The sequence below is a fragment of the Anser anser genome, assembly GCF_964211835.1.
Source record: "Anser anser genome assembly, chromosome: 2".
NCBI lineage: Eukaryota > Metazoa > Chordata > Aves > Anseriformes > Anatidae > Anser > Anser anser.
Window position 1 is genome coordinate 141,067,593 of NC_139721.1, and position 14,510 is coordinate 141,082,102.

At 38.0% G+C, this 14,510-nt stretch overlaps 1 protein-coding gene across 1 annotated transcript in view; it reads right to left on the reverse strand.

The window, feature by feature from the left end:
* Positions 1 to 14,510, reverse strand: part of CUBN (cubilin) — a 143,717-nt gene that overhangs the window by 15,128 nt on the left and 114,079 nt on the right. Inside the window, exons 55-59 of the mRNA XM_083823596.1 lie at positions 12,378 to 12,534; positions 10,626 to 10,775; positions 4,443 to 4,643; positions 2,193 to 2,322; positions 1,056 to 1,273 (exon numbers count right to left, since the gene is read on the reverse strand). Of these exons, the coding sequence (XP_083679722.1) occupies positions 1,056 to 1,273; positions 2,193 to 2,322; positions 4,443 to 4,643; positions 10,626 to 10,775; positions 12,378 to 12,534 (856 nt within the window). The remainder of the gene's footprint in view (positions 1 to 1,055; positions 1,274 to 2,192; positions 2,323 to 4,442; positions 4,644 to 10,625; positions 10,776 to 12,377; positions 12,535 to 14,510) is intronic.

Sequence of the window (14,510 nt, forward strand, 5' to 3'; positions counted from 1 at the left end):
CTGAAAGATTATTGTAGCAACTTCTTGAGTCAAGCAAAAGAAGAGTTAATAATAGTAACAACCGTGAAGTTCTGTGGGAATATTTTTTTTGGCAAAGACTGTAGAACCAGTTATTTTCCTTATCTGTAAATACTTTCTCAGACTGTATCAAATGAGAAAGTTGCTGGCGAGGGGTTGGGAGGGGATTCAATGACTCAGCAGAAGACTATGTTTGTCCTGCTACAAAGGCCTTTCATTCTGAGCTGTCTGAGTGCCAGCTTTTTAAACCAGACAATTACCTCTTTCTAAATCACAAAAACATTGAGTTAATTACACAAGAAACTAGAAGTGATGACATGAAATCAATTTACATGTAATAAAAATTTGTTGCTTATCATCCTTAAACAATTCAGATGTTATAAGAAGGTAAAAAATCCTTTTAAAATTTGATCTTAAGAATAGACCACTAGGCTTAAACCTTTTATAGAGAAATAATCAACCTTTGCCTCTCACTCTTGTGTCCATTCAAAACATTTAACATCCGTGCCTTCTCACTATGATCCCATTTATTTGGGGGCCAGCTAACCTGATAGATCTCCCAAATCAGCAGAGATCAGCACAGTGGTGCCTGGGGGGAACCCCAATCTTAACTAATCTTAACTGTTTGATTATTAAAAAGTTGTGAGATGAACTTCAAGGAAATGGCAATGAAGGATAGATGGAAAGGAGGCATTTTTAGCACACAACCAACCTTTCAACATTGAAGAATGAGAGTTCTCAAGTATTGCCAGATTTTCACCAAAAGAGATAACTTTGGGTGCTGTTAAGCCTTCAGTCACCCAAGAAATGTATGTGCCTTCAAAGAGGCAAGAAAAAGTTACCAAAAAGTAAAATTAATCAGTTCAGAACCAAGGCTGGAATGCAGGGGATCCCGTAGTGTTTGTCTTTTACTCAGAAACATTTTTCTGCTTCCAGAACCCTTAGTGAGACCATTGCAGCTGAAAGGTGCTGAAAGCAACCAAAGGAAATTACTTACCAGCAGACTGCTGGGGTTATGAGTCTGATAATATTCTTACCTAAGGTCTCCCTGAACGATGCTTTCCATCCCCTGCCCGATCCAGAGAAGTCCGTATTAAACACCAGGAACAATTTGTTAGTGGAGCTCTTAATATTCGGAGGCAGTTCTGACCCACAGAATTTCCCAAGAAGAGGAGCATGGGTGTCTGAGCCGTCATATACAGCCACGTAATCTTTGTAGCAGGAGGGAGATATTTCAAGCTGGAAGCTGTTGAATCTGTAAAGTACACTTGGAGCATTAGATATCACACTTTCATTTCTATTCCTGTGCTATGTGATTTTAGGGCTTAAGGAAAGCACAAGTAATAGCAATGGTCAAAGCCATACATAAACAGGTACCACAAGACATTGCTCTTCGGAAAACAAGCGAGCAGAACTGTTAACTGCATGGCAAAACACTCCAGCCAGCCAGCCTCAAAGAAATAATCACCCTCACCCACTGGGCCTCTTCAAGGCAAGCTGTTAGCACACCTTGGCTTTTTGTGAAGAAGCAGATCTCCCCTGTGCAAATATACCCTCTGTCACTTCTGCAGATTGCTTACCCTGCAATTTCCCTGAGCATGAGAAAGGCATGTAAAATGAAGGCTCAGAGTGCAGGCCAGCTGGGTCTACTGCTTAATTGTCTCTGAATTCACAGTCAGCATATATCTGGCAGCAGAATGCACCTATCGTTTAATTTCTCAGTAGCAACATTTTGTGGCAGCCCATCTCTGTTTTAGGCAGGACAGCACACTCTCAGAAGTACACTTTTTCTGGCTGGGTATTATTACTGGGGCTGTGAGTACCAGCCTTCTAATAGAATTACTTTTTTTTCATATATAAACTCATCACAGGCTCATAACTGCTAAAGGCTGACAGAATTTAACTAAGCACAAGCTGTATTTTTACAATTTCTCAATCCTCTTGCTAACCAAAGTGAGAAGCTACAGTTATGATGATGCTTTGCACATAACAAATTACAGAGAAAGATGTAAGGGATCCTGATAAAGGTGGCTTCAGTGGCCATTTCTTATTTTAGTTCATCTTTCTCCTTAGAAAACAAAAGACAGAGAGAAAATTGTCAATAATTACTGGTTTTAATTGAAATCAGAGACCACCCTGTCCCATCGATGCCAAGCTACATTTTGGTTACGTACTTGAGGGCCACTGCTTTGCCGTTTCCGACAGTGACGTAGTATGAGCAGTTCATGTTGTTGTGATAATCTAGAACTGAATGGGCTGGGCTGCTGATAACACCAACAGAGCCATTGAAAGTGCCACCGCAAACTGTAGGGGAAACAGGAAAAAGCTATCAGTGTCTGAATACCAGCTTGGTCCTAATTTTCATAGTTCTTGCAGGAACTTCTGTTAGTCCTCTTTTAGCCATAAGCAAGGAAAAGCCTTTGACAAATTAGGGGCGGTCTTTGCTGTCATGCCTAAAAATGTGAAATGCAGAGATATCTATCAAGTCATGCTCTTCAGCAGAAGACTAGAGTCAGTATCAAAGTTACAGGTAACTGTTGGTCCATACTAAATAGCAATGACTATGTTTGAGCAGTTGAGGACTGAGCCCGATTTCAAGTGTGCTGTAGTAGGACCAGGGAGCGGTGGGTTGGGGAGGTGCCCCATGCAGCAGGGTAAATCAGGTATGTGTGGAGGAGCTCTGCATCCATTCTAGCTTCTGAAGAGAAACGTGGCTGATATATGGTCAAAGAAATTCCCTCTTTCAAATCCTGGCCCCATGGAAGCTTCTGAAGCGTTGTCACTGACACAGAAGCAGCCATAATTGCACACAATGCTTTACCCCTGCCTTTTCTGGAATAATTGTAGACAGTCTCATTATCCTTCCACCTCCCTGCAGGGCTGGGGTGTCACCGTACCATCTGTTCTGTGCAGAAAGGCAGAGAGGAGTCCCCAGGTGTCACTAAACCTGGAGACTGTTCCCCACCTTGCCCTGTGCTGGGGCTCGCCAGCTGCATGCCTGCTGTCTGCCTGCAGAACAAGTCAAACTCTGCGCCTGCGAACTGAGGGCACTGCTTGGCTTCTCGGGGTTTCACACCATGGGTGCTGATGAGGCCAGGATGTGGGATAATGTTTGTTCCCAGCTTCAGTGCTTGAGGGAACAAAAACCAATATAAAACCAACTCTAATCTCCATTGTTAGCTTCAGCCTTTATTTTATAATCTTAACTTGGAAAAATAAAATAAAATAAAAAAAGGCTTCCCTGCATCCTGTTGATAAATAGCTCAAAGCCACACACACAGCTTTTCATGTTTTAAAGGACATGCCATTGCCCAGGCCACCATCTTAACAAAGGCGGTCCCATACAGGGTGCTGCTGGATACAGAGCCCCTGGTTCCTCGGCCGCACTCTGGCTGGCAGCCTGCAGCATTGGCAGATAAAGGACAGGAGCCGGGAGGATAAAGAATCAGCATTATTCTACACTAGGAGGGGGAAGCCTTTTCCATTTTTTTCCCCAGCAAACAATACAACCAGAGGGAAGAGGAATGTTAATTGCCAGAATCTGCTTTGTATACAGCAACAAGCTAATAAGGCTGCAGTCATATTTCTCAAATGTCAGAAGTCACAAGTCAGATAGCAGCAACTGACTTTAGTGTGCTGTGAAGGTCTTTTTCCATGAATAACAGCACATTGTCATCTTTCACTGCCATTCTCTCTCTCTTAGCTATATCAGGCCCTTCATTTTGTATAAAGTATTTAACCTTATGGGTTTTGTTGTGGCTTTAAACATGAGGAACATATTAAGGGAAATACCACAGTTAAGAGCTCATCCTTTTCTCTGCAGTTAGAAAATGAAATGACTTTCAAAAATCAAAGTAGTGTCTCTTCAAATTAAACCTAGAAAATATTGCTAATTGTTTTGAAAATAAATTTAAGCTCTTGTGATATTTATATTTGTGCAGATGTAAATACTAAACTCAGCTGGATTTTTTTTTTCTAATACACATTTGTTTAAAAAAAGGAGATCTCATGTGAAAGACAAGAAGCTTTGGTTAAAAAAAATCTTCAGAAAGAAAAAATGTATCTAAATCGCAATTATTATTTACATTAATAACTGTCACTGTAACAGGATTATCAAGTGGGGGCATATAGATGGCTCAGTTTAGAGATCCTTTTCTGGTTTCCACATTGTATAATGTAGTTTTAGCAGAACTGAGAATCAAGCCAGCCTCCTGTATGCTATAGAATATTTTAAATGAACTTCACATTAACTCTCCTTGAACCTTACTAAAAAAAAAAAAAAAGAAAAAAGAAAAAGAGAGAGAGAGAAAAAAAACTGCACAAATGGTTCATATTCCTTTTCATAAGGTACAATGTTTTCTACACTGAACCATCATCCAGCCTGAATAGCTCCACCAACCAAGCACAGGGCACTGGCTACTTACCAATTGTTCTGTATCTTGCCTGGAATCCAAAGCCTGTAATGTGTGAGTCGGTGTAGAAGTTGAGCAGCATAGGTCCAAAGACACTGACTGTGTCAGGGAGCTCATTACCACAGAGCGTGATGACAGGGTGTGCAGTAACCCTGGTCCCGCTGAAGATGCTTACTCCATCATAAAGACAAATTCTGCTCAAGAGTGCTGGGACTGCATGGATGCATAATACAGAAGTATTAGCAACATATTTTTCTTGTGACTTATTGAGCTGCGAGTACACAGGCCTCACACAGTATAAGAATTAAATTTTATATTACTTTCCATTCCAGGATCTCAAGATCTCATTTGCTTTCTGAGAAAGCAAATGCCTTATTTTAAGATGCAGAAAAACTGAGGGAGAATAAGGCAAAGAGACCTTGTCTATAAAGCTTTGGATTGGTCTCATTCAACGCACCCTGGGAGTTTTCTTACTTTTTGCTTCATCATTTACAAGCGTAATGGAAGCTGGGTTGTCACGTGTTTATCGAAGTAAAGTTGTCATGTTTAGTGATCTGTTAGCAGCAATGGGGCAGTTATTTTAACTGCAAAGGATTAATCAGGAATTATCTACATTTATCAGGAGACACTGTGCCTACTGGTGCAGAGGAGTGATTCCTGCAGATTGTCCAAGCGCTGTAGAAAACCGGGTGACTTCTATTGAACAAGAAGACAGAAAGGAATGGAGCGATCATTCTGTTTCACAGTAATGACAGAGTAATGCAAGCAGCAAGATGTGTTGTAGATGGTCTCTGGAATTTTAATTTAAAAATTCTTTCTGCTCTCAATGAAGACCATGTATTCTAATGTGCTTTAGAATTATGCCAAAAGTGTTATATAGCACTAGTCTGTCTCTGATTAGAGTTACTAAGATAAAAACAACCAGCTGTATCAGAAAGCTGATTATATCATTAATTACAAAGTAAGTAAAAATGTTCTCCATATCCTGCCCTACTATGAGAACACTTGATAATGTGATATAATTAAAAACATAATCAATTTTAAAATATGAAGAAATGTAAAAAAATGAAACAGAGACAAGCGGAATTTAAGAACGGGAAAGATTTGAGAAAGCAACTCAGATCTCTTTCTGAAAACATTTTGGAGAAAGGCATGATGAGAAATGGATTTCTCAGCAAAGCAAAGGTCCATAATACCCATCACAAGTTATTTTGAGTTGCTGCACTGGAAAGAATAAGATGGTTGACATGGGACTGCAGGCAAAAGGCTTAATTTCTGGTTTTGAATCGTCCTTGTTTGGGTCAATATCACTTATGATCTCTGAATCCTGGTGGGCAGGATAATTGTTTGATCTCTATCCTGTTCTCTATACTCTTGCTCACACTTTTGCTTAATTTCTTATCATACTAAAATGCATTATTCTGTAAATTCCCCACCCTCAGGTTCCTTTATCCTATCTCCTCATGTCATACTCCCAGCCTCTGAACATACTCAGCACATCAGCAGCAATACTTCTCTGTGGTTCATTTCCTCTAATTCTATCTTAGATAATTTCTAGTCCAATTTCTGCCCCTTGCACTACAATGGAACTGTTTTCATGAGTCTCCAGAGATCTTTTCTTAGCCAGATGTCAGACCCACATCCTCTTTGAGCTGACAGGCATTTTCCGCATAGCCAGCTCTGTTCTTCTTCATAAAACCTTGCCTATTAAGAGTTTTTGCTCATCCTTCTGGTATTACTGTATTCTCTTTCCTAATACATCCATGAAAATTCAATGAGGCATCTCCTCTCCTGTTGTCCTCTCTTTATCTCCACATTAGCGCTGTATAATCTCATTTACAAGGGCAGATAAAACTACTGGTTCTATGTTTATAACCACATAGGTCTTCTTCCCTCCTCCAGGCCTCTTTCTGTTCATACTATTTTTTTTTATTTTTTTACTTTTGTCTCTGAACAGAACCTCCAATAGGAGAGCTTTTTTTTCTCTCCTCGACTTCTCTGGCATTTTCTTTCTGGACAGCCTCATCATTTTGCCTGGCCTGATTAGATCCACATGTATGATTTGGATCTCTCTTGGTCTTCGCATCCAGGTTAGATGTAAATATTGTCAAGATATTCGTCCAGTTATTATCATAAAGATACACTCTTTCCTATCCTCCTGCGTGCCTGTGGCTCTCACCCAGGAAACAGTGATTTTCCAGCATGGCTACTGTACCATTTGCTCACTAGCCTTGCCAATATTTTTTCCAAATACTACTGCAGAGATCAATTACTTGGCCTGATGTTGTGAATATGTCCCTCTCTCTTTAAATTTCTGCACTTATTTGCATTCAAGGCCTTTTTATTGTCTATCTCCTCTCTATTTATCATCTCTTGGTACCTCTCAGCACTGATACATTGACTCCTGAATTCAAAGGTCACATGATAACAGCTTCAGTTGTCCTTACATTTTGAAATATGACTTTGTGTTCTCTCTTTTCCATTTAGCAGGAATTTATTAGTAAAAAGTTCAGACCAGTCTCATTATTCTGCAAAAAATAATTTCTTTGATATGATACCAGCGATAAGACCTTGACCGCGTTTAGGCGCCTAACTTTCTGATCACTAAAAACAATGTCTTCTTCCAATTTTTCTGTCTATAGTCATAGATTCTGTTTCATTTTGCATTGGGGCAGAACCCTTCTTTCTATTTAATGTTCACAAAACTTAAAATAATGAGGGTTTGGTTGACAACTGTAGCATCTGGGATTTATGGTAATAGAAATATTAATTACTGATGTAGGAGAGTCATTAACATAGGTGTATAGTCCTATGCAATATATTAACCACCTACATAGCACAAGATGCAATTTTGAAAGCAAGGAATTACATGTCTTTTATCTATGTCTTTCATATATATGTATATATATGTATATAATATATGTATCTTTCAAAATAATCTATTGCAAAACGTCTATTTTCAGAATTGCCTAGTAACACCTCAGAAAGCAGATACAGGTGACTCCACAATGAAGCTGTGACCATATCTAGATTGCAAAATTACATTTGCTTTTTTTTTTTTTTTTAAACAAAAAAGTTATTAAAACATTTTTTCAGGTTGACATGGTATCAACACAATGCTGTTGCTTTGTATGGACAGAGAGTAAATACTACAGAATTCTAAAAGCAGATATTGGAGGAGGCCCACATCCATTTCCCCTAATTTTCCAACGTTTGGAACTCAGACTTTGTTGGATCTTGTACCAGAAGAATATCACAGCCATTTAATAATACTCTACCTATCCTGGAGCTACATTTGTAAGGAATTTCATCTGAACAATGACTACAAACAACAGAAGGATGTGATTAATTATTTCCTAGATATGACTAAATATAGATAAAGTTTTATGACTAATTCTAATGTTAGATTTGCGTAGACCTTTGATCCAAGGAGTAAGGACAGATGTACGACAATGTTGATCACTGTCACAGAAATGAGACAGAGAAAACAAATGCACTTCCATCTGTTTGGTTCTTTGTAAAATAACACAACAGTGTCGGACATTCAGAAGCAAAGAGCAACCTGTGCAGCTTCACAAAGTAGGCAAATTAAGAGAGATGTTCTGTAACCATGTCATTTGGTGCAGGAAAAGACATTTTTCAGGCTGCAAGGAAATCACAGAGATTAAGTCAAACTCATTTCACAGGGTTAATCTTGCCTATGTTTTGCTGACTAAATCTTAACTGTCATGTGTGAGCTACTGTTTATGGCTTCCTGTAATAGTCAACAGGTAAAGAGGGGCCTTCGGAAGGCAATTCAATCCACCTGTACAACACACTTGTCCTTGAGTTTAAAACACTATCTTTTGCACTTCACTACAGGAGAAGATAAATCTAGGTGATAAATCTAAAATAGATGCCTATTTTCAGGACATCGATGTCAGACAAAAATAAATTTCCTACCTACCAGGAAGCAGACAATTTAGATTAAATTTTGATCACAAAATCAACAAATACGGTTTCCTCCACTTTGCTCTTGCTCTGAGTTGTTACTTGCTATATTTAGTGCTTAATACATATTTCATATTAGGTACACGCATGTCATGTTCGTTTGGTCCCAGATACTTACATAGTATCACTGCTGTGGGTTAGCAGCCTCATTTGGAGTTGTCCTTTATAATCAGAACAGGCATCTCACCATAACTGAAAACATAACTACTATACAGCAGAAATCTGTAACTAACCATGAAGTCATTCAATCGTGTAGCAATGTGTCACTGCGCTACAGCCAATTACTTTCCGCCTTCTAACTTTCTGGAAATGATATCTCAACCAGTTAAGTCAATGAGATATGTATGCCTTATAGGCATTATTTTAGATACTTCATTTCATTACTAAACAACCATGAAAAAAACAATTGGATTTCTTTTCAGAGGTCAAATAGGTAGTAAATTATGTTAATTGGAAATGTAGCTAAACTTTAAAAACCCAATCCAGAACATCTGTACTAGTATGGTGAAGATTTTAAAGGCCACACTCAGCCACAAGCTAAGCAGGTGCAACGCTTCCTTGCATATAGAATAACTGGAAATGGTTTTAACAGATGCTGTCAAATATTGTCCTGCCTTTGCAAAAGAACTAAGGGAGTTCATGCTGAAAACCCCGAGGCACATGTGCTAAACAGATTCAGTGAGACTGATGAATAGAATACATTTTCACTTCTGCATGATAGTTTGCAAGATGGTGGTTTCAATATTTTTTCCCATTTAAACCCATGCAATTTCTCTTTGTTATGGGGCTATATTTAAAGACTTTCTGAAAAAGATTAATAACTACTGGAAAGTGTCATACTTCCTCTTTTATAACCAGCTATCCTTTAGCTGATAACCAAAGTTCTTTCATGGCACTAAAGACTTCTGTTTTGTGTAGCCTACGGAAGCCAATAACAATAAAAGGGCAAACCTCCCTACAAGAAATAGAATACCTTTAATATTTTTTAGGTCTATGTTTATTATCATGTCTGTATCACTTGCCTCTTTGGTTTAACCTTTTCACTAATGAAAGCTTAAGTCCATTTATAAATTAACTGCATGTACAGACAGAATACAGATTAGTAATTTAATAATACAGATGTCAAAATAAGCATCATCTGATTCAACCTAATGTTTTAGTGTGTCTGCTGAATAATAATGCCTTCTATATGAATAAATTATGTAATTTTTGTGGATTACATTTCAAGTTGTTGGGTTTTTTTAAATCTTAAAGTAGCAGTTTGTACTGGGAGATGAACAAAATGCTTCAGATAATATCATAATATAATGAAATATTTTTCTAAAACCTAAATTAAATTTGGGCTACAATACCTTTGAATTCAAAACAGTTCAAAAACTTAAAATGAAAATAAAGGAAACCTATTTCTTTGTGATTTGATCTGAAGAAAAAATCAAATTATGCATCCCAGCTCAGTAACAAATTACTCAAAAATCTTTTTGTCAAGGTGACTTCAAGGGAACCAAATTAAGAGAGCCTCAAAATATATGATGCCATCCAAATAGTATGGACATACTGATTCCTTTTTTGTTTTAATGACATCTCCATCCATGAAAATTTGACCCTGTCAAAGTCAGGGAAGTTTAACCATCTGCACCAATAAGGCCAGATATTATATATATTATTTATTGGCTAAATGGTACCAACACTGAAAATCTCAAGAGGGAATTTTGTTCACGGTAAAGTACGGGGTGACAACTTTTACAGTTTTTCAGATACTGTAGTCTTTCACCTAATTTCACTTTCAGATGTGAAAACACCCAAGTGTATTTATATCCATTTTATCAGTTAGGGAAACAGACACACTGAAAAGCAAAACTGGCCTAAGATCAAGAAGATTATAAGAATCAATAGTTAAAAAAAGGCAGGAACAAACATACAAATTGGCCACAGTCCTTCCTATACTCCAACCATCTGGCAAATTCCCAGCTTCATTACTGCAAGATGCTCAACAAGTGAGATACTCTATCTTCATTCTTCTGGAGGCCTTCACTGACACAAAACTGACCCCATGCACACTATCTCTGCAGATGTTTGCCAGTAAATAGTTTTTAGAATGGACCAGCAAATTAAACCATCAACCATTTTCCATGACAGAACACTTAAATGTTTTCAAGTAGGAAGTTACATTCATGGCACATACTGAAATTACGAAGAACCAGTTACCTTCCAAGTGGAAAGTCTCAAACTCTAGGATCACCAGTGACTGTGGTCCCTGATCTATGATGTAACTGCAGTTCAAGTTGTTGTCATACTGACCGGGGTAGTTAGGAGAGACAATACGACCTTCAGGGCTGGTAAAATTTCTTCCGCATCCTGCAAACAGAAATAAATAAGACATGGTTAAAATCCAGGTGATAAGCTCATTTCCATTTGCAGTGTCAAACCCAATAATGTATGCAAGGACCTCATCTTAATGGATGATTCAGATGATCTGAGCCAGGGAGATTAATACAGATCATGATGGCAAAAGTAGGTCTTACACAAGCATATCGTAATGGTTTTGGGAAACACAGTGCCTTCCTGCTCACAGCACTTTCAGCCTCACATACCATTTTTGCGGGTCATGAATAAGACCAGACCATAGCCCCTCAGCCAACTCACCAGAAGGACACAGCACTGCTGTTCTTACGGGTTTGGAAGCTGCACATTTCACAGGCCCTGGGTACACTCAAATGTAGCTTAACTGGCTGTAGGTGAGAGGGCACATCAGCAATGTTGCCTCATTTGAAACTGCCTGTGTTAGCCCAAGTGGTAGCATTCTTGCTTCAGGGCTGATGGCCAGTAGCAGGGCCATCTCTGGGCTGTTTTGCTGTACACAGAGACAGGCCAGGTTTGCCACCTAGAACTACTCAAGCACACCATGCTGTTCATTTTCATGGAGCTCACTCTGATCCAAACAACCTTTACAACATGTCACCAGGGGTTTCTCTTTATTTTAAGCCTATGGTTTTATTTTACTAAGAATTATTATTATTATTTTTACTATTATTATTATTATACTAAACCTGTAGCTACAGGCTTAAAATAAAAGAGCTCAGTATGCAGTAAAATATTGGTGTAAGTTTAGAAACCGGCCTATGAAGCCTGTGATTGACTCCACTAGGAGGTTGCACTTCACTGTTAGTTGTTACTGACAATGTTAGTGCAGACATTATAAAAACAAAAGCCATTTCAGTTCAGGATTCTGTATACTTCCATAGTGTCTTCCACTAAGAATTTAATTTCTCATTGTTTTAATCTGAATCAAGCAAAAAGAAAATGTTTCCCTTTGGCAGCATCCTAAAAAAATAAAATAAAATAACAGCCAGTGGCAATTGAGTACTACCTCCTACACTTCCAGTGGGTATGACCCTCACAAAGCACAAGCCATGGGGAAAGTAATGAGAGGCCCACCCAAGAAATGCCACTTGAACTATGTGAAATGCAAATACAACAAAGCAAAGCAAAAGCCTTGAACAGATGTTGAGAAGTCATCTCTCCTCCCGAGAGCAGTTTATGTGAAGAGCATGGGCTACACCATACACAGGAGAAATTACCATAGTGTGCTTTGAAAAGAAGACTAGAGATAAATTTCTAAATGAAGACCAGATCCTTTTTCCTTTTTAAAGAAGATTATGGCTTTTGCTTCCAAGTACTTCCATTAAAGAGAAAAAAAAATCTTACCACTTAAAGCCTATTTATTTCTTTTCAGCACACTGAAAAGGCAAAGATGGCTAAGAATAACTACAAAGTTAGAGCAGCATGGAGGATTTTCAGTGAGTCCCAAAACTGGGGCACACAGTGCTGCTGTTGTGTTCAGTAAGGGAATTCTTGTTTTCGAAACCTGGGCAGAGGCTTCAACACCTTGTTGGACTGAGGTCTGACTTGCTCATACAGACCAAACTAATCCAAAATGGAAGATTTTATACCACTTACTGCTTATGAAAGATGCAGAGAAACCATGCCCGGGAGCATCCTGAGATTGAAAAACTGTAGTTATCACATTGCTTGGAGCAACAACAGGGGCAGGAGCTGAACTTCCACATCCTGTGGTTAACAAAGCTTCTTCTTCTTCATCATTTCCTCTCCACACCTGACAAGGCCAGATTGGAAATGGTTTAGTGCTTTCAAAGCCCATGTAGTCTGTGGGAACCAATTACCATGAATTCCATATATAGTTGGTTGTTCTTCCAACAGACTTAAGGTCCCTCTCATCTCTCACTGAAACTTAGTTGTCTACACTGGAGCTATTCACTCTTTGTTCACTTTACAGTCAGTGGAGATAAAAAGACTTCTCCAAGGAGTGAACCATAGAATAATGTGGGCTCCCAGGGATCCCTGAAGGGCATCTGGATGCCACTTGCTCCAACCCTTGCTGAGAGCAGGGCCAACTTAGATCAAGTCCCAGGAACTAGATAAAAATATTTTATGCACATCATTACCTACCTCCATTTTGTCTCTGCTATCTCCACACTCTCTATGAGTATGAATATCAGTATAAACAATGAATTATGCAATCCTTGTGCTATTCATAAGTCAATAAAAAACAAAGGTAATGTAGAAGCACCAGAAGATCTGGATCCTTATCCTTAATATCTAGCGTTGCTAGTCAAAAATGATTCCAGGTTTTATTATGTTGGATTCAATTGTTCAGTGACAAGTATCAAATGATGGAAAGGGTTAAAAATTAAGTATTCATAAAAATTAATAAAAAATTATTATTTTTAAAAAATATTAGTTCAACTGTATCAATAGCCAATTTCAGTTCAATCAAACTGTGCATTCAAGAAACACATGCATGCTTAAGTAGTCATTCAAGTGAAACCCACTTCACGTAATTATTTAAACATGTACTTGAGGTTCACAGTTTAAGCACTGAATTTTGCCACGCACATAAAATGAAGCACAGGCATAAATGTTTGAAGTTTGAGTGCTTAAATCATTTCCTGAATCAGGATGTTTATTGCCAAGGATTTGAAACTTATGCTTTAAGAAAAAAAGCAAAAGGGATTTACTGTAATAATAAATTTATTTTTCATCAATGTGTTTAAATAGTTTTTGATTGTCTTGTATACCAAAAATATATGAAAAATAAATAATATTTCATTTTTAAGTTAATGTGTTTGAAATAAGTCTGACTGGAACTAAAACAACCATATGAAATTCTGATTGCTATAAGAGATCATCCTATAGAAAGGGTTAGCCAAGGGTTAGTCTGTAAGTGTAAGCATATGAATGCCCTCATTCATCTGGCCAGGTGTGAGAGGCAACGGATGCTCACAGGATTAATACGAACAGTCCATGGCCTGTTCAAGATTTTGCAAAGTCACTATTGATTTGGGATTTCTCTTTTTCAGCTGCTCAGTTTGGAGTGAATATGAGAAACTTACCCCTGTTCAGCACTTTTGCATATCCAGACACCTTCATACATCTCAAATGGGACATTCAGAAATGGAGGTGAACATCACTAAAAATTGCAGGTTTGTCTCTAAGGACAAAATCTCCAATTGATATAGTTTTGCCCACACTATTTAGGACACTTCAGAAATTTGAATTTAAAGCACCTTTATTGGGTAATATTAAGACTTTTATACTACCAAAACTTTATTGTAATATATTACAGCGGTTAATCAGTGGAGCAGGCTATGAAAAGACAAATCTGTTTTTTTTTGTTTTTTTTTTTCTACAACCTTCAAAAATGAGTGCAAGTGAAGTTTGTAAGTTACTAGTTGTAGGTCAGATGTAAAGCTGCTCAAGTCTTCCTACATGTTGTCAAATTATGTTTGCCCTTTATTGCAAGTGGGAGTTGTACTGCTGTGGAGAAAATGTGCACAAAAACACTGTGAACACATGCCAAATGCCTGAGAAAAAAGTAACAGTGTGAAAAATTCAAAGCATGTCCACTCCATTCTACTGCTTTGAAAACAAGTGTCTCTTGACAACCTATGAAAGATAAAATGCAATCTTTGTTGTTTGAAATAAAAAAAAATAATAATAAATAAGGATTAGAACAATTTGGACAGCTTAGAAATTTTGTAGACGTATAGTGTCACATTCCTGTTTTATTAC